The 20095-nt window shown below is 48.5% G+C and overlaps 1 protein-coding gene across 1 annotated transcript in view; it reads right to left on the reverse strand.

The window, feature by feature from the left end:
• The window catches only part of PCSK4 (proprotein convertase subtilisin/kexin type 4), a 459936-nt gene that overhangs the window by 194779 nt on the left and 245062 nt on the right, over positions 1 to 20095 (reverse strand). The window contains exon 7 of the mRNA XM_085639038.1: positions 4197 to 4409. Within this exon, the coding sequence (XP_085495164.1) occupies positions 4197 to 4409 (213 nt within the window). The remainder of the gene's footprint in view (positions 1 to 4196; positions 4410 to 20095) is intronic.

Raw genomic sequence — 20095 nt, forward strand, 5'->3', positions numbered from 1 at the left:
ACGGTCATCTCAAGGAGCTGAGCACCTGACTACACAGAAGTAGTGTCAATGCTGATGGTAACCCATGGCAGGGGGTCAATGAAAGACCTGCCAAGTAACAGGTTGCGCTGATCCAGCTGTACCACCAAAGCAGAGTGCTAAGCCCTAGTCATCACCAACACTAAATCCTCCCAATGCCCTTAGCTTGTGCCCACTGCCTCAATAGCAGCTCTTGCAGCGAGCCTTATGTAAACTGGTGCGTGGTGCAATTGCAATGCATGAAGCCATCAACCTGCTCCACAAGACTTCACTTCACGTACAGACTTTCAGATGATAAATTAAAGGGTATAAGAACATCAATAGATTTACAAGAAGAACTTGCTCTAAACGTGTGTAGGAAAGTAGGATCTGCTTTTATGGTTAGCCCACTTTTCGTTTGATGTAATGCTGTTTCTGACTAATCTGACTGGGATCCTGCAAATCAGGACCCCAGTCTCTGTGCTTTCTTCCCTAAATTGGTTTGGTAAGTCCCCGATTGAACACTGGTGTAGCTTTATCAGTCCCGAGTATATGGTACTAAGGTACCTAGGGCACAGGTACACCAAGGGTCCCTCAAGAACTGAAGCATGTATTATCCCACCCATTGGAGACCACTCAATCTGTAGCTACAGGTCTGCCATTGCAGCTTGTGTAAGTTGGTGCTAGCACCACTTACGAAAAGATATAGGTTTCCCTATATCTAATGTCACTGCACTTAAAACCAATAAGTGACCCCTTAGACAGGCCTTTCAATCCTTAAGGCAGGGTGCTCGGTTCTAAGTGTGACGGTGCCTCTGCATGAGCAGGACACCTCTACAGACTACAGAGTCCATTCTTCCGGGGTGTAAGTGAGACAGCCCTATAACATATAGAGGGGCACCGCGTCACTAAGCGATGACAATCTGTAAACTTGCTGTAACGGACCGTCATGTTTGGTATCAAACATGTTGGAATCATACCCCCACACCGTAAACGGTGTGAGAGGTATGATTCCATGCACCGTAAAGCACCTTTGGGAGGCCTTCGGTGCTCCCGGTACCAATCTTCCAGACCCGGACAGCAAGCTAGGGTTGCTGCCAGACATGTTTCTGCCCTCCTGCTGCTGAGCCAAGCACAGGCAGGGGAAGGCAGAACAATAGGTATCCTGCCACAGGGACCTCCTAGACAGGGTTTGGTGTATTGGGGCAGGGTAGGGGGCGCTTGCCAGAGCCACATAGTCTGCATACATGGCACAGATGGTGCCCTCTATGCATAGTCCAGTTCTAATCATTTCTGGGAAACATTGGCTCCCGCTCTGGTGTGAAAATGGACAAAGGAAAGGGGAGGATCCTGCCCCTTGTCCAGTCCCTCCTTTAGGAGGGACCCCTGAATCGTCCCAACCATTTCCTTAGGGTATTTAAGGGCTTACCTGTGGGTGGGTCCCTAGATTCGTCATGGGGCAAGATTAATTTCAGACACCACTTCTTCTTCGACTGTCTGGGCACCCTGAACTTCGCTCTGGGCATCAAGGCTGCAAGCGGAAAGACTCCTGCTGCTCCTGATTTCGTCGCCTTGCTCGTCTGCTGCATTGTCTGTGCCTGTGAACCATACAGGAACATTCCAAGGCCTGTGGGTATCCAAGACACCTGAAGGAATCTCCCTTGAAGTGAAGGAGTCACTTCCCTGCATGTGCAGGCACCGCAACTAAGCTGACCGGTCTGCTGATCCTGGGCTGCCACGGACTCCGAAAGGCTTTGCAACACAGGTTGTGGTTCTTCACATCCTTCGAGGTCTGCCCTATCCTCTCACCAAGTTTGAGGCCAGTATCCCTCGTGGAAGCCGCAGGAACCAAACCCCTATGCACTGCGTCGACTTGCAGTTGCAAAGGCTTGTTGGCTACCTTCTACCAAGATGCCTGCATCTTTGTTGAGCTGCTTTGGTCCTCTTGCGACTCCAGCGCCTCCAGCCTGTGGGTCCTCTTGAGGGTCATCTTTGAATTCTTGGGGCTCCCCTGATTGCTCGGGGCCTGCACTGACTCCCCTGCTTGTGGTCAGTCTCCTGGACCTTGCTGGTCCCGACATTGTAAATTGATACTTGTATAGCGCACTACTCACCCGCAAGGGTCTCAAGGCGCTTGTACGAATACCGCTGTGGAACCCATCCTGGCTTTCCCTGTGAGGCGTCCACTCCTGGGCACCCCCAAGGTGGAGGCCAGGCATCCTTAGCGTTGTGGGGGCCGTTGTTGAGATTAAGCAAGCTATTGCCCAGAGTTGCAGAGTGGGACTCCATGATTGGAATGGCACCGAGGCGAGAATTATCAGGTCCGTGGAATTTTTGAGCCCAAGACCCGCCGAGGCGGGGAATTGAACCCTGGTCCCGGGCTAGACCTCTGCATCAGGGTCTGCCGCTCTAATCATTGAGCCACACTTCTTCACCTTCTTCAACTGCCCCGTTGGTTGCAGTTGCCAAGGCTTGCTGGTGCTTCCGCCGGACACTGACCCCTCAACTCTCGACAACCGACGTGGGACAGCTGTGTACGGCTCCTGGTCTTCCACAGCTTTGCCTGGTCCACACAGCTGCAGTTTCAAGGTCACCGTCAGCTCTCCTGCAACACTTGACATTGGATGGGCATTCATCTTCCGTGCCTCCTGGTCACTCCTGAGTGGCATAGACTCTGTCCCCTCTGCTTGCAATTTCTTCACATCTTGAATCCACCTTTGGGTTCCACCGGACCCTTTCACCTTCTCCAGCAGCGGCATCTTTCTGAAGTCCTCCATTGAGTCCGACAGCGGTTTCGCTGGTGCAGGTATCCAAGGGTGGGGTGGCTCTCCAACCTTCTGTCTTTCACGGGGTTTCTTCAGGGTCCACTGGGAAGGGTCCTTCTTTAAAATTTCAACTGCGACTTACCCGTTGACTTGCAATGATTCCGCAGTCGTGGTCACACTCTGCACAAAGCTTCCATGGGGCTCCTGGTTACTTACCTTGTGTGGTTCATTGGGACCCCGGTACTTCTACGTCTTCTGGGTATAGTCTTGCCTTGAGTCGTGGTTCGCATACCACTATTTTAGTATATGGTTTGGTCTCCCCCTGGTGACAACTTTGTATTACGTGCTACTTACCTGTTCCTATTGAAAAGCATTGTGTGCATTGTGTATATCTCCGGCTAGGAGATATCTGTAAATGTTAGTGTTTTATAATAAATACGTATTTTTATAAATACACTGTGTGGTTCTTCTTCACTTAATCTATACCTATAAGATTACGTTGTGGTAAAACCAGCTGCTTTACACTCCTACTGGACTAAGCCTGAAGGCTGCTCTCCACAGCTACCACTTAGAGAGCTGTCTAAGGTTGTCTTAGACCCCAACAAAATCACCATTAGGGTTGTCTGGATTGGTGCAGGGTGCCCACTTACATAAGTGGGCATCATATACCAAGCCAGCTTCTAACAATGTGTAAACAACTAGATTTGAACATGTGCCTGCTTGACAGAAATGGACCGACATTAAACTGACATAGATGTCCTGCAGCTATCACAGTCCTTAATGGAATGCGACTCAGTAAGACAGACCAGAACATGCAAAACACTGTGGTTATTAGGTGAGGGACAAATACTCCAATGGTTTGAGCCAAGACATGACTGTCAAAGTCTCAAGCAAAAAGGTGATGAAAGTCAAGGTGTGAAAAGTGTCAGACCCATAGCCTACCTTAAGGATATTGATCGAAACAGGTCTGTTTGACAGCTCTGCTGACATAACTCAGACCCAACAAATCATGAATCTACCACAACATGCCTGCCATACCCACCATCTCAAGGACAAAACTGCAAGGATAGGTGACAACCCAGTAAGGAGTCAATAATCCTCAGAAGAGTCAACAGCCACAAAAGGTAGTGACAACTCAAGTGGGAGCACAACCTAGAGAGCAGATGACAACCAAGAGAGGAGTTAACAACGACCACATGTAGTGACCACACCTCAAGTGGGAACGACAACCCACAGACCAAATGAAAACTAAGAGAAAAGTCAGCAACCTGGGGAGTACCCAACAGCCCATGCCTCAGCCAATAAACCAGGAAGACCGTAACAAAGAAAACATAATTTCATTTGGAGAGATATGGGGATACAACACCACCCGCCACGTCACCCAACCAGCCCAGAGAAGAGGCAAACTCTCTAGGGAGGAGCAAGAGAACTCACGATTTGCTTCTCCTTCTTCACGCCACTGCTATAGGTGCTCGTTAGGGTGGATGCGCAGGCCTCGCTGTACCAAGGAACTTTCCCATTCTCTGTTGTGCTGCCCACAGAGAGTGTGTAGATGCTGTTGGTGTAACCATCACAATTGCAGTTGTCGTAGTGAAAGCCGCCGTTCCCAGAGGCCCAAACAAAGATGGAGCCCAGGCCACCTCTCCCCTAGAGAACATAAAAAGCGATTAACCAGTGTGGGAACAAAGACAATATGGAATCCAGAGCGGTTCTTCCCTCACATTGTGATTTATAACTCAGTTTGGAAACATTGAAGATGTTGTGAACCAAAACCGCAGTACACAAGGTATATATGTATGAATCTCTGCATGCATGTATGTACAAGCGCTTGTACAGTGCACACCTAGCTTGAGAGCACAGGAAAGCTAAACAAAAGTGGGAGCCCTGAAAGATTATTTTACTAACCCTGTAGGGATCTGCTCTTGGCATGTAATGCTGTAGTTACACATGCTTTGCACAGACTGTAAAACAGTCCCTCTCACTAGGCAGAAGTTAACTTGAGTGTGTTGCAGTAGTTTGAAAAAGTTTTAGGTACTGCTTCACCAACATTGGCTTGTTGGCATGCCAATACACCCACAACATGTTTTGTGAAAGTGTGTGGAGTAGACCAAGTTGCTGCTTTACAAATATCAGCAATGGGAATGTTCCCTAAGAAAGCCATGGAAGCTCCAATTTTTCAAGTGGCATTTGGGGGAACAGGTAAGATTTGTTTAGCTTTTATGGCATGTTTGGATCCATTTAAAAATCCATCTTGAAATGCCTGATTTAGATGAAAACAAGTTACTTACCTGTAACTTTAGTTCTCCAGTATTGGAAACTTTCATAGATTCACATGCTTGAATCATTCCCGTCGTTAAGATGGGAGTCCCCGGTGTATATATAAAAATAGCAATGCAAAGCCATTACAAACTAGAAACCAGGCCTAGGCCCATTCCAGTTTTGCAACATATCCATCTCTTTTTGTAAAAGAGGCCAAATAAAATCAACAACCAATCAGATTAGCCTCACCCTCTAGAACCCTCTTGAGAGAACCTCAGACCTTCAGATTTTCGTAGCCGTAGTGCCACAGGATAACAATAAAGATGCAGAAGGTCGAGCTTTCCCAGGGGAGGAGGATGGGTCGCATGTGAATCTATGAAAGTTTCCAATACTGGAGAACTAAAGTTACAGGTAAGTAACTTGTTTTTTTACTCCAGTATTGGAACTTTCATAGATTCACATGCTTGAATCAGAGTAGCTAGCAGTCATGAGCACATTTTTTGCTTTTCGTTATCTTGAACAATTATTAACAATGCCCAAACCAGATTAGAAAAAGGGAAAAGAATACACCTCTCAGCAATTCAGACTTCTCTCCCCTACATATATTTTTTTAATGCAAGTAACATACCAAGTATGCATACACAAATAGTCAAAAGCAAAAAACTGTATCAAAGAATGTGCGAGGAACTTATGAAGGAAAAGGAAGGAGGAATGAGAGGGAAAGCTCACTACTTACTGAAACAGGTTCCGCAGGACTGCTTGGCCCACTGCAGCGTCGCTGTGTGTCAAAGAATCCAAGCAGTAATGTCTGGTGAAAGTATGGATACTATTCCAGGTTGCTGCACTGCAGATCTCCCGGATAGGTACCCCAGCAAAGAGGGCTGTAGAGGAAGAGATTGCCCTCGTGGAGTGAGCACGGACCTTCCCCTGGAGAGGCTTTCAAGCTAACTGATGACAATATTGGATAGAGCTGGAAATCCAACGTGCAATCCCCTGTTTGGAAAGGGGAAAATCTTTCTGAGGAGCGCTGTAAGCCACAAAGAGCTGAGGTGACTTCCTGAAATCTTTAGTTCTTTGTAGATAGAATTTCAGGCAACGCTGAATGTCAAGTGAGTGAAGTGATCTCTCAGCCAGAGTCTTAGGTTGAGGGAAAAAGTCTTCAGGACCACAGGGTTCATTTACATGAAAATCCGAAGGAACCTTTGGGATGAACTTAGGGTTGGTACGAAGTACTACCGTCTCATTCTTAAACTGAAGAAAAGGCTCCTGGATAGCGCGAGCTTGCAATTCGCTAACCCTTCTAGCTGATGTCAAAGCAAGAAGAAGGGCCACCTTCCATGACAGGAATTTTAGGTCCGCTTTATGTATAGACTTAAAGGGATGTTTCATGAGCTAAGTCAAGACCACATTAAGGTGCCACAGCAGTGGAGGAGGCTTCACGGGCGGGAAGGCTCGAAAAAGTCCTTTCATGAATTTCTTAATAATTCTTGCTGACCAGAACGAAGGGCCTGCAGATGTCCTTCTGAAGCGAGAGATGGCCGTGAGATGAACTTTAATAGATGAGTGAGCCAGACCAGCCTTTGCCAAGGAAAGGATGTAAGGTAGGATTTCATGTGCCGAAGAAGAGAAAGGGTGAACTTCAGATTCTTGGCACCAGAGACAAAACCTCTTCCACTTCATCCTGTAGGTTTTGTTAGTACTTTGAGCACTAGCCTGAGAAAGGGTTTCTCTATATTCCATGGAGAGCTTTAAGTTGAGAAACTCTCTGTGCTAAGGAGCCGTGCTGACAACTGCAGGGATCGGGGATCCGGAAGCAGTACATGGCCCTGGGACATCGTCAGTAAGGATGGAATAGGATACAAGGGAACCGGTTGCTCCAAGGATAGGAGAAGAAGCTCTGTGTACCAGTACTGGTGAGGCCAGGATATTGCTATTAGGATCATTTTGCAGGGTTCCGTTTTTAGCTTCCTGAGAAGCCTCGGGATCAGAGGAATGGGGGAAAAGCGTAAACAAAGGCGCCGGGGGAAAAGCGTAAACAAAGGAGCCTGACCTTGCCTTCGAAAACTCATTCCCCGAGGGTCCCGGATGGTGATACCAGCTTGCAAAGAACCGGCATTTCTTGTTCTCTGGTGTAGCAATGAGATCCATGGACAGGCTACCCCATTGTCCTGCAGTGTCTTCTGGTCTAGCTCCCACTTGTGGCTGACTGACTTTAGCCTGCTTAGTGTGTCTGCTGCCTTGTTGAGATTCCCTGGGAGATGGTCCGCCTTCAACAAGATCCCATATAAGATCGCCCATTCCCAGACAGCTTGAGTTTCCGCCAACAGCAGACGGGATCTTGTGCCGCCTTGCTTGTTGATATAATGATTGGCTGTAGTATTGTCTGATCTTATTAGAACCGATTAATTCTTTATTCTTGGGAGAAAAGCTTGTACGGCTAGGTGAACTGCTCTGAGTTCCAGCAGATTGATGTGCAAAAGACGATGATGGTGCAGCCATTGAACACTTATTTGGAGGTCTTGCAAGACCGCTCCCCAGCCCTCCAGAGATGCATCTGTTGTAATTATCTGAGGAGCTGGGGTGACCATGAAGAAGAGACCCTGGGAAATGTTCTCCTTGTGAATCCACCATGAAGTGGCGTCTTTAATGGGCACAGTGATCTTGATTATGTCCTCGAAAGATCCTTCCACTTGACGCCACTGTAAGTCCAGTTGCTCCTGAACAGGACGCATACATAGCCTGCAGTGAGGAAATAGAGGAATGCAGGACGGAATGGATCCCAGAAGGGACTTGTAGAGGCGAACTGAAAGTGACCTTCTTTTTAGAAGTAGATGGGCCATCAACATCAGTTTGGTTTGTCTTTCCAGTGAAGGAAATGCCACGTTTAGGGACGTGTCCAATATGGCTCCCAGAAATTTTGCATTTTTGGACGGGCACAAATTTGACTTTTCTCTGTTGAGGGTAAGACCCAGACTCTGGAACAGTGTTGTACGAGCTGCCACCGACCTCGCGGTTGCCGCCTTGGTAGCAGCCTTTAGCAACCAGTCGTCCAGGTAGGGGAAAACCTGGTGCTGTTGTTTTCTTAGGAACGCCGCTACCGGAGCTAGCATCTTCGTAAAGATTCTTGGTGCTGACCAGATGCCGAAGGGGAGGACCTTGAATTGAAAGTGGCTCTTGGCTACTGTGAAGCAAAGGAACTTCCTGTGCGATGGATGGATGGGAACATGAAAATATGCGTCCTCCAGGTCCAAAGTGCCCATGAAATCTCCTGAATTTAAAAGTCGAAGTATGTCCTGCAAGGAGATCATTCGGAACGACAGTTTAATGAGATAGGTATTGAGCTCCCTCAGATCCAGAATTGGGCGCCCTTTTTCGACAGTCTTTCGAACTAGAAAGAACAGGGAGTAGAAACCCTCTCCTCTTTGAGAGAAAGGGACCGGTTCTATCGCCCCTTTCTGCAGCATTTGTAGGACTCCTAGGCACAGGAGACGAAGATGTTTTGTCAAGCTGGAGAGAGGGTGTTTGGTTGGAGGAGGATGAACAAACTCCGTGTGGCCGAATTGGGATTATATTGAGAACCCAACGATCCGATGTTATTCGTTGCCAATTTTGGAAGTATGGAGAGATACTACCCCGCACAGGTGTTTGATGAGGGGGAGGAACAGTAGTCAGAGCCAGCAAGCTGCTATTGACGCCTAGAGGAATCCTTCCCCTGACATCCTGCTCTTCCTCTGGGTGCCGATTTTGAATATGCTGTGGACTGGCCCTGTCGCTAGTTGTATTGTGGACGGTAAGACTGCGAGGCAGGTGTATACGGAGGAGTACCGATTTTGCTGGTAACCTCCTCTGTATGAGGCAAGACCTCTACCCCTTGCTCTCCGAAAAGGGATTTTGCGTTATTGAAGCGTCCTTAACGACCTCGCCGTGTCCGTGTCTTTCTTGATGTCTTAGAGCGCATCATCTATGTGTTAACCAAAGAGCGCCTCTCCATCAAATGGAAGGTCCAACATTTTGTTCTGAACCTCAGGTCTAAACGAGGTTGCTCAAAGCCATCCCTGGCGACGAAGGATCGCTGCTCCAGCCAGGGAACAGAACGCAGTTGTCGCAATATCCATTGCGCAATCAATCACCTCAGAGGAGGCCCTCTCTCCTTCCTGGAGGATCTTTGTCGCTTCAGCCTTGCTGTCATCAGGCAGTTGATCTAGATAGGGAGAGTCGTCACACCGCATCTGTCAGTCGTAGCACCCCAAAATGGCTAAAACGTTAGCCGCTTGACCAGAAGGCTTGACATAGATGAAAATCTTTTGCCAGTATTGTCCAAGCGTCTGCCTTCTTTATCTGGAGGCGTTGTTAGAGAAGCTGCTGGATTTTTTGACTTCCTCTGCGCTGCCTGTGATATAACTGAGTCCGGTTTTGGTTGACTCACAAGGCAAGTCGGGCTATCCTCTGGGGCTTTATATTTTTCATCCAAACGAGGAAGCACGAGACCACCGTGGCCGGGGTCTTCATGACTTTCAGACCCTCTTCCCATACATGATTGACAATGGGAATTGTTCTTACCAACTTCCTAAAGGGCTCCTTAGAGTCGTAGAAGAAGCACTCCGACTGCACAGAAGGCATAGGCAGATCGAACCATTTGGCTGCCCTTTCTAACAGATTGTGGAAACCACTTAAGTCCCCAGGTGGAGAATCTACTGGAACCAGTGAAGGGGAAGCAGGAGTAGGAATAATATAATCATCCCATTCCCTATGTGGGTCCGGGAGATCTGTGTCTCCCTGGTCGTCATCAGAGGTATCATCCTGGATAAGGGTAGCAGCCAATGGTGGATCCACTATCAAGTGCAGTGGCGGCGGTGGCAACCGAGGGGTGGAAGGCCCTGCAGGTGGTCCAGCGGGAACTGATACATGTTCCTGAGCCAAAGATGGTGTCGGAAATCTCCTTTTATAGTCGAAGAGCATGAACTGCAAGTCGGAAATCAAGGAGGATAGCATGCAGACCATCTCCTCCTGATAATCTCTATGATAGTCCTGGCAAGGATCATATTCCTGTCCTTCACCATATCCATCTTCAGAATCCAGATCTTGGCACTTAACGTGCAGTTCTGAAGGGCTATGTGCGTACCCAAATGGACTTTCTTCCTCCGAATCTTGTTCCTCTAGGAGGTGAGTAGGTAGCAGAGGTGTCACTTTGTTAGGGGAATTGAGCTCAGGAGTTATGTGACGCTTTCTGCTAATTTCCCCAGAATTTTTCTCGTCGACGAGGTTGCCATCGATGGTGCCGTCACAGATACCGTCATCATTACCGTCGACGCCGTTGCCGTCGTGGCCACCACGGCCGTCATAGTCGTCATAGTCGAAGTCGTCGACGCCGTCGACGACATCTTCACCGTCACTGTTGACCCAGTATCCGTCGTCATCTCCGTCTATGATGGATGTTTCACCGTGGTCGATGACAGCAAGGAAACTCTCGGCGACGATCCTGTCGTCGGAGCCAGAGCAGACTGAGGAGACTATCGTTTCACTGCGCGTCGACGATGACAGTTTCTTCCTCGACGGTGTCGTCAACGGCTTCGTCGATGGTGGGACTTTTTTGGCTTGTTTTCCATCAGAAGGAACAGAGGAGGGCTTTTTGAAGGCTTTCCTTCCCTCAGGAGAAGATGGAGGTACAGAACTCTATTTCCTCACTGTAGTCCCTCCTGTAGTTAGTCCATCCCTCTCCTTTAAACCTCGGTGAGGAGATTTGCTTGGACTTTGCCTGTCAGACCCAGGAGAGGTCTTTTTAGAGGCTTTCCCAGGACGGTCTTCTGAAGAAGAAGGGTCAGATCTCCCCCTTTTCAGTGATCTCCTTGAAGACGAAGCTGATGAGGCCTCATCACAATCATCACTGGAGACTGGCTCTCTCCTGGACTTTAGTTTCTGGAGCCAGGTCAGGAGACGTCCCTCACGGTCTCTCAAGGTTTTGGTTGAAAAAGTACGGCATACCTTGCAATCTTTGGCCTTGTGATCTGGAAACAGGCAATAGATGCAGACCTTGTGAGGGTCATTCATGTAAAGTCTCTTTTTAGAGCAGTGGCACAAGCTCTAAAAAGGCCTTTTTTCTATTTGTCAGTCATGTTGAACTCGAAGCTGAAGAAGTTGTTGAAGAAAAACAGTTGAAAAACTCTCAAGAGTAATGGAACAAGGAAAAAACTAAGCAGAGCTCAGTGGAGACTTCCTAGCACAACGTGCAGTAGAAAATCTGAAGGTCTGAGGTTCTCACAGGAGGGTTCTAGAGGGTGAGGCTAATCTGACTGGTTGTTGATTTTATTTGGTCTCTTTTTCAAAAAGAGGTGGATATGTTATAAAACTGGATGGGCCTAGGCCTGGTTTCTAGTTTGTAATGGCTTTGCATTGCTACTTTTATATATACCGGGGACTCCCATTTCGACGACGGGGAATGATTCAAGCATGAGAATCTCTGAAAGTTCCAATACTGGAGTAAACTGCGTTTCCCATACGAGGAGATGCAAAAAGAAGTTGTTGAAGAAAAACTGTTGAAAAACTCTCAAGAGTAAAGGAACATGGAAAAAACTGAGCAGAGCTCAGTGGAGACTCCGTAACACAACGTGCAGTAGAAAATCCGAGGGTCTGAGGTTCTCTCAGGAGGGCTCTAGAGGGTGAGGCTAATCTGACTGGTTGTTGATTTTATTTGGTTTCTATTACAAAAAGAGGTGGATATGTTATAAAACTGGAATGGGCCCAGGCCTGGTTTCTAGTTTGTAATGGCTTTGCATTGCTATTTTTATATATACCGGGGACTCCGATCTCGACGACGGGGAATGATTTAAGCATGTGAATCTATGAGTTCCAATACTGGAGTAAACTGTCTTTCCCATACGAGAAGATGCAAAGGCAACGAATTTAGATGAGGACGCCGCATGGTTGTTGCTTTGGGGACTGCAAGCCCCAGGATGTCTCGCACCCTGAGGAGCTTTCAGGGCAGCAGGGGGCAGTTGCAGCTCCTCAGTTTCCCGCGGCGTGGGACGCCGCATTGTTGTTTCTGTGGGGACTGCAAGTCCCAGGACCCCCCCCCCCCGCACCTGGAGGCCTTTCATAGCAGCAGGGGGCAGTATCACCAAGCACCATATAGAGCGCTCCTTAGTTTCCCACCACGCACTGTTGTTGCTGTGGGGACTGAAAGCCCCAGGACGCCTTGCACCCGGAGGCGCTGGTGAAGGTGCCATAAAGCGCTCCTCAGTTTCCCGCAGCGCAGGGCGCCACATTGTTGTTGCTGTGGGGACTGCAGCCCCAGGATGCCTCGCGCCTGGAGGCGCTTTCATCACAGCAGGGGGCAGTATCACCAAGCACCATAGAGCACTCCTCAGGTTCTCGCTGTGCGGGACGCCCCATTGCTGTTGCTGTGGGGACTGCAAGCCCCAGGCGTGTTGCGTCCGGAGGCGCTTTCATCGCAGCAAGATCACAAAGCGACATAAAGTGCTCCTCAGTTTCCCGCCGCACAGGTCGTGCCCGGGCCAAGGAGGGGCCGTCCTGCACCCGTCAGCGGCAGGAAGAGGTGGGTGGGGCCACCCTCTCTGGCCCACATTTTTGCTGATGCGGAGGGGAGGCTGACTGTTGAGAGGAATCTACTTCCCTGGTCCTGTTTGCACGCTTTTTGTTGCTGCTTGTCCTTTGAGTGACACGTACGCCTTAGCTGGACAACTACTGTGTGGTTTTCTCATTAGTGTTTAGGTTCTAATTTTGCTTAGGGTAGTAAATGGTACTTAGAGGTCCCACGAACATGGGAAAGGGGCTGCCACAAAAATCCAGCCCTCGTCTGCTGCTCCTCGAGTATCCACCATAGAAGGATTTCTCCATTGGGCTGTGGGGGTTGTAGGTAAGGAAAAAGGAAATAGAATTGGCTGAAAGGAGGCTTTCTCTGAATTAGGATAGCCTCATCCCATTTTCCCAGGGGGCGTCGGTCTGTATTGGAATGGTGGGTCGTCGCATGTCTAATGCTCACAGGACGGTCTGGGGGAAGCCAGGAGGGTAGGGGGGATCTGTGAAATTGGTCATTCCTCAATAGCTACAACACAGGTCATCAGTCTCAGGCATAAGAGGAAGAGAAAAACTTGTGCCTCAGCCCAGCCCTCTGATCAGGCTAAATCGGACGTTAGATCCACTGTTAAGCCAACTGGGGACAAGGGGAGCCCGCTCTTCCGAAATGTTTCTTTTAAGGATCTGGAGTCATTTCTAAGTAAAAAACTGGATCCAATTCTGGCAAGACTCTCCCTCATTGAAGACAGGGTTGTGGAGATATTATCCTTATCAAATAAGGGGAGGTGGGATCGCCAGGAGAAGGGTTCTTCAAGTGATCACCGGAGGCCTGCTGAATTCTCTTGCTCTGATATGGTCCCCTTTGTAAACCACGTCACTGCTGCTGCGGGCCCTTCCCCGGCTATAACATGTTTAGAGAACACAACAGAACTTCAAGGATTAGTTGTCCCCCCCCCCCGCCCCGTCGCTAACAGAGGGGTTATCCTGCGTCTTTCAGCACTGACCAATCGCGGGTTTGTGCTTAAATTGCCTCCTGAAGCGATCCCCTATGTTATTGTCCTGGGGAATGTACCCAACCCCTGCTCAAATTCTATTGTTGAATCATTTCAGGAACTTAGGAATAAGGTGGTGCATTGGTTCAATTTACATTCATACTGTAGTGGGGGGTTAGCAGACTCTATCATCATGGCCGGAAGAGTTAGTTGGATAGGCAAGGATAGGAAACCATGGACTGGTGACTGTGTGGTGGTTAATTTTAACAATCCCCAGTATGTGGCTGAATTGCTCCCAGACCCATATTAGGTACCCCAGGTATAGTTGCATTCCCCCTGTTTTTTTTTTTTACAGAACGGTAAGACCAGTTTGTGTTCCAGAACCACAAGGTCCTAGTAGGGGGTCTTGTCTATTTAATGCGTGCCCAGCATTTAGGCCGCCCCCTTTTTTGTCTACCTCTGATTCCTCCCCTTGAGAGTCTGGAGTCATGTTACTGGCTGGATGCAGGTGACTCTTCTCAGTCTTATGTGCCCCTCCCTGCACCCAAGGTTACCCTTCTTCATCCTTCTAAAGGTTATTCTTTAATGACCCCAGATGGTTGCAATGTGTTAAATCTTTTCACATAATTTGCCTCCAAGAAACATGAGAAATCAAAACCAGCTTTTTCCTGGAGGGTTACACCACTTATTTTGAAACAGCAGTACCTACAGTGGTGGGTAGGGCTAAGGGGGGCCTACCTACGTTTGTTACAGTGGAATTAAGTGGATATATTAGTGGCCTTCACTGGCAGGTACACACTATGCAGGGGCTACGGCTATTATTGCCAGGTTATGCACTGTTGGTGCTAATGAACTTTTATAACACCAAAGGGGGGAGAGGCAAGGCGTGTGGAGTTTCTCACCTGGATTGGGTCTTGAGCTCACTGTCTGGTAAGGGCCATGGACGAGAAATAATTGCCCTTGCTGGGGAGTTTGTCATTTATGTAATCCCCCTCAGGATTGTGACGCCTTGGCTCATAGCTGGCTCCTTAAAGAAGTGTTACATTTTGCGCATTCAAACGAGAGTCAGGAGCTCAATGAGCTTTTGGAGTCTCAAAACTTGGCCTTGCCTTGGAGAAACTGGTGAATCCCCCTAACCCTACAATTTGCCTGACATTTAAGGGGAGGGGCTGTAGATCATTCCTTGATTTCATATTTGTTTCAGCCCCTCTTTACTTATTGATTTTCCATTTTCACATCATTTTTCAGCCCTTTTAGTGACCACAACCCTCTAGCCCTAAATCTGGATGTTTCGAAGGTCCCTCGCTCACAGCACAGCAAAGGGAGGCTCTTATGAGGTTATCCATTGTTGATCAAGGGTGACGGCTGAAATGGTCTCAGGTGTACCCTCAGCGCTCCCAAGCTACCCTTTTTACAACCTTTTCCCACAACCTTGAAATCTGTCTTGACAGTGTAGCAGGGGGCGGGGAGGTTCTGGAAGCTTTCAAAGGAATTGCGAGGGGGATTCTTAAGCTATTGACGGTAACAGATCCTAGTAGCATGGACTTCTATAACCCCAAATGGCTCAATAAGAACTGTTCGAGAACCCTGCGCCAGCTTAAGGCCACTTTGAAACAGATTATTTTTTCGTTTGGTTATATTTCCTCTTTGTTCACTTTTCATCTGACTGGTGCATTAAGGGTGTGTGAGGTAAAGTAAGTTGTTGTGTATAATATTTGCCCGAAGGGGACTTTTTTCTAGACTTTGGTCATTGTTGGTACCCTTCCCCTTCGTTGCTGGGTCCCTCTCTCTCTACTTTTGAGACACTTTGAAACAGACACCGAGAGATGGGCGATTGATCAAAGGCTGTAGGCTGGCTTATAAGCAGGCTCAATTTGCCTGCAAAACCAACCTGCGGGAGTTAGCCTGGGAGGAGCAATGCCAAGCATGCGATACAGGGGATTGTTCCCTCTTCTGGAAAGTGGTTAACAGGACTTGCTTTGCTGATGGCTCTGGCCCGCTCATATGCCATAATATTTCGGAACAGGAGTGGGTCGGTCATTTGCAGGTGTCTTTAACCAGGGGGACCATGGGGGTGATATAATTGTGGCTGGTGAGGCCCCAGCTTGTAATCTAGTAGTCTTTATTCTAGAAGTCACACAGGGTATATTGGCCTTGTTGACAAATAAAGCCACAGGGCCTCTCAGTATTCTGCCTGATTTGTTTAAAGACAATGTAGAGGTTTGGGCTCCACTTCTGACCCAGGTCCTGAATGCGGCTGCCTGGGAGGAGATTGTTGCCCTACTGGTCCATGACCGTGATTGTTCCTATATTTAAGACGGGCGATAAGGACAATCCACAATGTTACCGCCCAATATCTTTATTGGATGCAACGGTTAAAATCCTGGGAAGGGTGATTTTAAACAGGTTAGGGATTTGGCAGAGGAGAATAACATTCTGAGTGATTTCCAATATGGTTTTAGGGTGGGGAGGTCTACCTTGTATCAGTGTCTTAAACTCCACCTAATTATTAATAAATATATAGTTGCCTGGTCTCAATCCTTTCAATTAGCATTTATGGACTTGACGTCTGCATTCATTAGGGTGAACAGGGCGAAACTCTGAGTTTCCCTCAGGGAGATGTGGTTTGACCCAAGTATTATGGCTCTTCTAGCTAATCTTAACTCAAAGACCTTTGCCTTGGTGCGCTACTCCCAGTGTGCGGCTTGTCTCGCTCTTTTCCTACTAGATATGGCGTTCATCAAGGGTGCACTCTTGCCCCTTTTTTGTTAAGCCTTTATGTGAATGGGCTTGAGTCCGCTTTATTATCAGTTATTAGGCGATCCATTCGCCTCTTGCTCCACGGATTACCAGTTGGGTGTCCTACATGTTGGCCCCTCCGCGATTTAAATTCTGATAGCACGCAGGTACAATTCCCTCATCGCACCTTCTCTCTTTTGTGGCTATGCCAGCCCTCTACACTATCCTGATTAAATCATCTTTTAAATTCTCTTTCCTCTCCCGTAGCACTTCAAATATTTTGTAACCTGGTCCTGATGATGACCTGTATTGATATCAGCTTGAAAAGCCGTTGACATCCTAGTACAATTGTTTGGCGCATTCTTGTTTTGGTTTATTAATCAACTGACTCACCTCTAAGCTGTTATCAAATTAAATTGGACCACTATAAATGCTCCTTTGTAAATATTGATATCACGGTTCTTTTGCACCGCCTCTCGCTGGTTTCACTTGTCACTTTGTGCCATTCACTTTTTCAAGAGCACAAATTTGTGGTACAGGCTAAATGCAATACCGTGCTTCTTCCCTAATTTAATGTTGAATATAAACTGTTCCTAGCAATTTTTGCATATTCATCGATGTCTCCCTGTCTCCACTGCTTTCCTGCAACTGTTGTGCATGCTCTTAAATATTTGCCTCCAAATATTACCTGCTGAGACACTGTAATTTGTTGCATATGCTTATTACCCAGGTCTAAACTGGGTTTACGGGTTACCTCCTGTAGTCTGTTCTTCTTATCAGGCTCGGCGGACTGCCCTATGGTTGGAGACAGATCAATTCCTGTTTTATTATATACGGATGACGCGGTACTTATGGCCCTCACCGCTCAAGGATTGGATATACTCTTGCACAGGTATATATTATTTATGGGGAATCTTGATCTGTCGGTTAATTTCTCGAAGTCATATGTGATAGCTGTGCACACAAAATCCACTAGAATCAAGATTTAAGAATGAATGCGGATATAATCCTGTCAATGTAGTACATTAGTGCCATTTTGGCATCTTAAGTGTAATGCTCTTTCTGAAATTGTGTCAAAAAAACAGGGAAGTCAATGGAATGATTAATATGAACATTTGAAACCATTTTTGATAGGAATTTGTGTTAGTTCTAAGCACTACTCTGTCACAATGTATTTGAAAGAAAGGCTCCTCAAGAGATAACGCCTGTATTTCACTGACTCGTTTAAGAGAAGTGATAGCGATTAAAAAGGCAAGCTGCCATGAAAGGTACTACAATTGACAAGAGAGCAGTGGTTCAAAACTTGGACCCATTAGTCTAGTTAGGACAATGTTTAAATTCCATGCTGGAGCAGGTGGAAGTATAGGAGGAATTATCCTTTTAAGTCCTTCCATAAAAGGCTTTGATAATTGGAATTTTAAAGACTGATAGGTGTTGTCTATTTTGCAGATATGCTGCAATAGCTGCAAGATGTAATCGTATAGAGGTGTATGCCAACCCAGTATTTTGTAAATGCAATAGGTAAAAAAGAATTGTTTGTACTTTTCCATGAAGAGGGTTGATGCCTTGTTTGTGGCAGAACATAACAAAACGTTTCCATTTTCCTGCATAACATTGCCTTGTGGTAGGTTTACAAGCCTCTAAGAATGTTCATACATTCTTGAGGTAAATTTAATTATCCAAATTCTAAGACGTCAGGAACCAGGAAGCCGCAAGAAGGCAGAGATGGCAGCAAGATATCCTTTCAGGGTGCCCAGGGCAGAGCCCTGCCGGGCCAAAGAAAGAAGAAAGAGGAGAACCTCAGAAAGAGGGGCAGAAAGGGGATCCACAGCCTTTGCTGTGCACCATGCCACAAATTTGTTCCCCCGGCAGGCATATACCGTCTTTGTGGAGGGACGCCTGGCTGCCAGAATGATATCACAGACTTCAGGAGGCAAGTCAAATGGCATCAACTGCCACCGCTCAATCTCCACGCATGGAGGTGGAGGCTGGACAGGTTCGGGTGGAGGACCGTCCCCTGCTGCTGCGACAGAAGATCCTCCCGAAGGGGCAGACCTATCGGAGGATCGGTCAACATACTGAGTAGCTCGGGATACCAGTACCTTCGTGCCCAATCCGGAGCCACCAAGATGACTTGGGCCCGGTCGTGCCTGATCTTCTTCAGCACTCTGGGCAGAAGTGGTATAGGCGGAAAGGCGTACAACAGACCGCAACTCCACTCGTGACGAAAAGCGTCGCCGAACGAGTGCCGCCTTGGAAATTCCAACGCGCAGAACTGCTGACATTGCGCGTTCTCTTCGGTGGCGAATAGATCTAACCAAGGCTCTCCCCACTGCTGAAAGAGACCTTGCGCCACTTCGGAGTTCAGACGCCATTCGTGATCCATCATGCACCGGCGGCTGAGTTCGTCTGCTCTGGCGTTCAGAGAGCCCGCCATATGTTGAACCACTAGGGTGACGCCCTGGTGTTCCAGCCACGTCCAGAGGCGCTGGGCCTCCTGACAAAGGGTCCACGACCCCACCCCGCCCTGTTTGTTGCAATACCACATGGCGGTGGTGTTGTCCGTGAACACCTGCACGACACTTCCCCTGACAGAGGGAAGGAAGGCTTTCAGTGCAAGTCGGATCGCTCTCAACTCCAACAGGTTGATGTGGAGACGAGACTCCGCCGGAGACCAGAGGCCTCTGATCTCCGCCTCTCCCATATGGCCACCCCATCCCAGGAGGGACGCATCCGTCACTACGACATGCTCTGGTTGGGGAAGGGAGAGGCTTCTGCCCATGACCCAATCGCGGTCCGTGAGCCACCACTGCAACTGCTGTGCGGTGCCCTCCGAGATCAAGACATGGTCGGACAGGTTGCCGTGATGCTGGGCCCACTGAAACTTCAGGTCCCACTGCAGAGCCCGCATGCGCCGCCTGGCGTGATGCACTAGTAGGATGCAGGAGGCCATCAGCCCCAGAAGCCGCAACACTAGCCTGACCGAAACCCAGGATAGAGGCCGAAAGATGGGAATCAGGGCCTGAATATCCCGGACCCGCTGTTCCGGTGGATAGACCCGGAACTGCGCTGAATCGAGAACCTCTCCGATGAAAAGGAGCTTCTGACTGGGACTCAGGTGTGACTTCGGCACGTTGATGGAAAACCCCAGCAAATGCAGGAGATCCGCCGTAGTCTGGAGGTGGGAGACGACTGCCTGGGGCGAGCCCGCCTTCAACAACCAGTCGTCGAGATAGGGGAAGACTGGAACCCCTGATCTGCGCAGATGAGCTGCGACCACCGCCATCACTTTCGTGAACACCCGAGGGGCACTGGTGAGGCCGAAGGGGAGCACGGTAAACTGAAAGTGCTCTTGGCCCACCGTGAACCGCAGGTAACGCCGGTGGGCCGGCAGGACGGGGATGTGGAAATATGCGTCCTGCAAGTCCAACGCTACCATCCAGTCTCCGGGGTCTAGGGCAGCTAGAACCTGAGCCAAAGTCAACATATTGAACCTTTCCTTCCGGAGGAAGGCATTGACGTTCCGGAGGTCCAAGATAGGGCGTAGGCCCCCTTTGCCCTTCTTGGGAACCAGAAAGTAGTGGGAATAACAACCACGACCTACTTCTGGACTCGGAACGCGCTCGACGGCCCCCTTGGCCAAGAGGGCCGAAACTTCCTCATGGAGAAGATTCAAATGATCCCCCGAGATACGGTGGTGCTGCGGTGGCATGGCTGGAGGGGTCGTCTCGAAGGGGAGGGAGTAGCCCCTTCGGACGATTTGCAGCACCCACCTGTCCGATGTGATGGACCGCCAGTGGAGCAGGTGAT

The sequence above is a fragment of the Triturus cristatus genome, chromosome 12, assembly GCF_964204655.1.
Source record: "Triturus cristatus chromosome 12, aTriCri1.1, whole genome shotgun sequence".
NCBI lineage: Eukaryota > Metazoa > Chordata > Amphibia > Caudata > Salamandridae > Triturus > Triturus cristatus.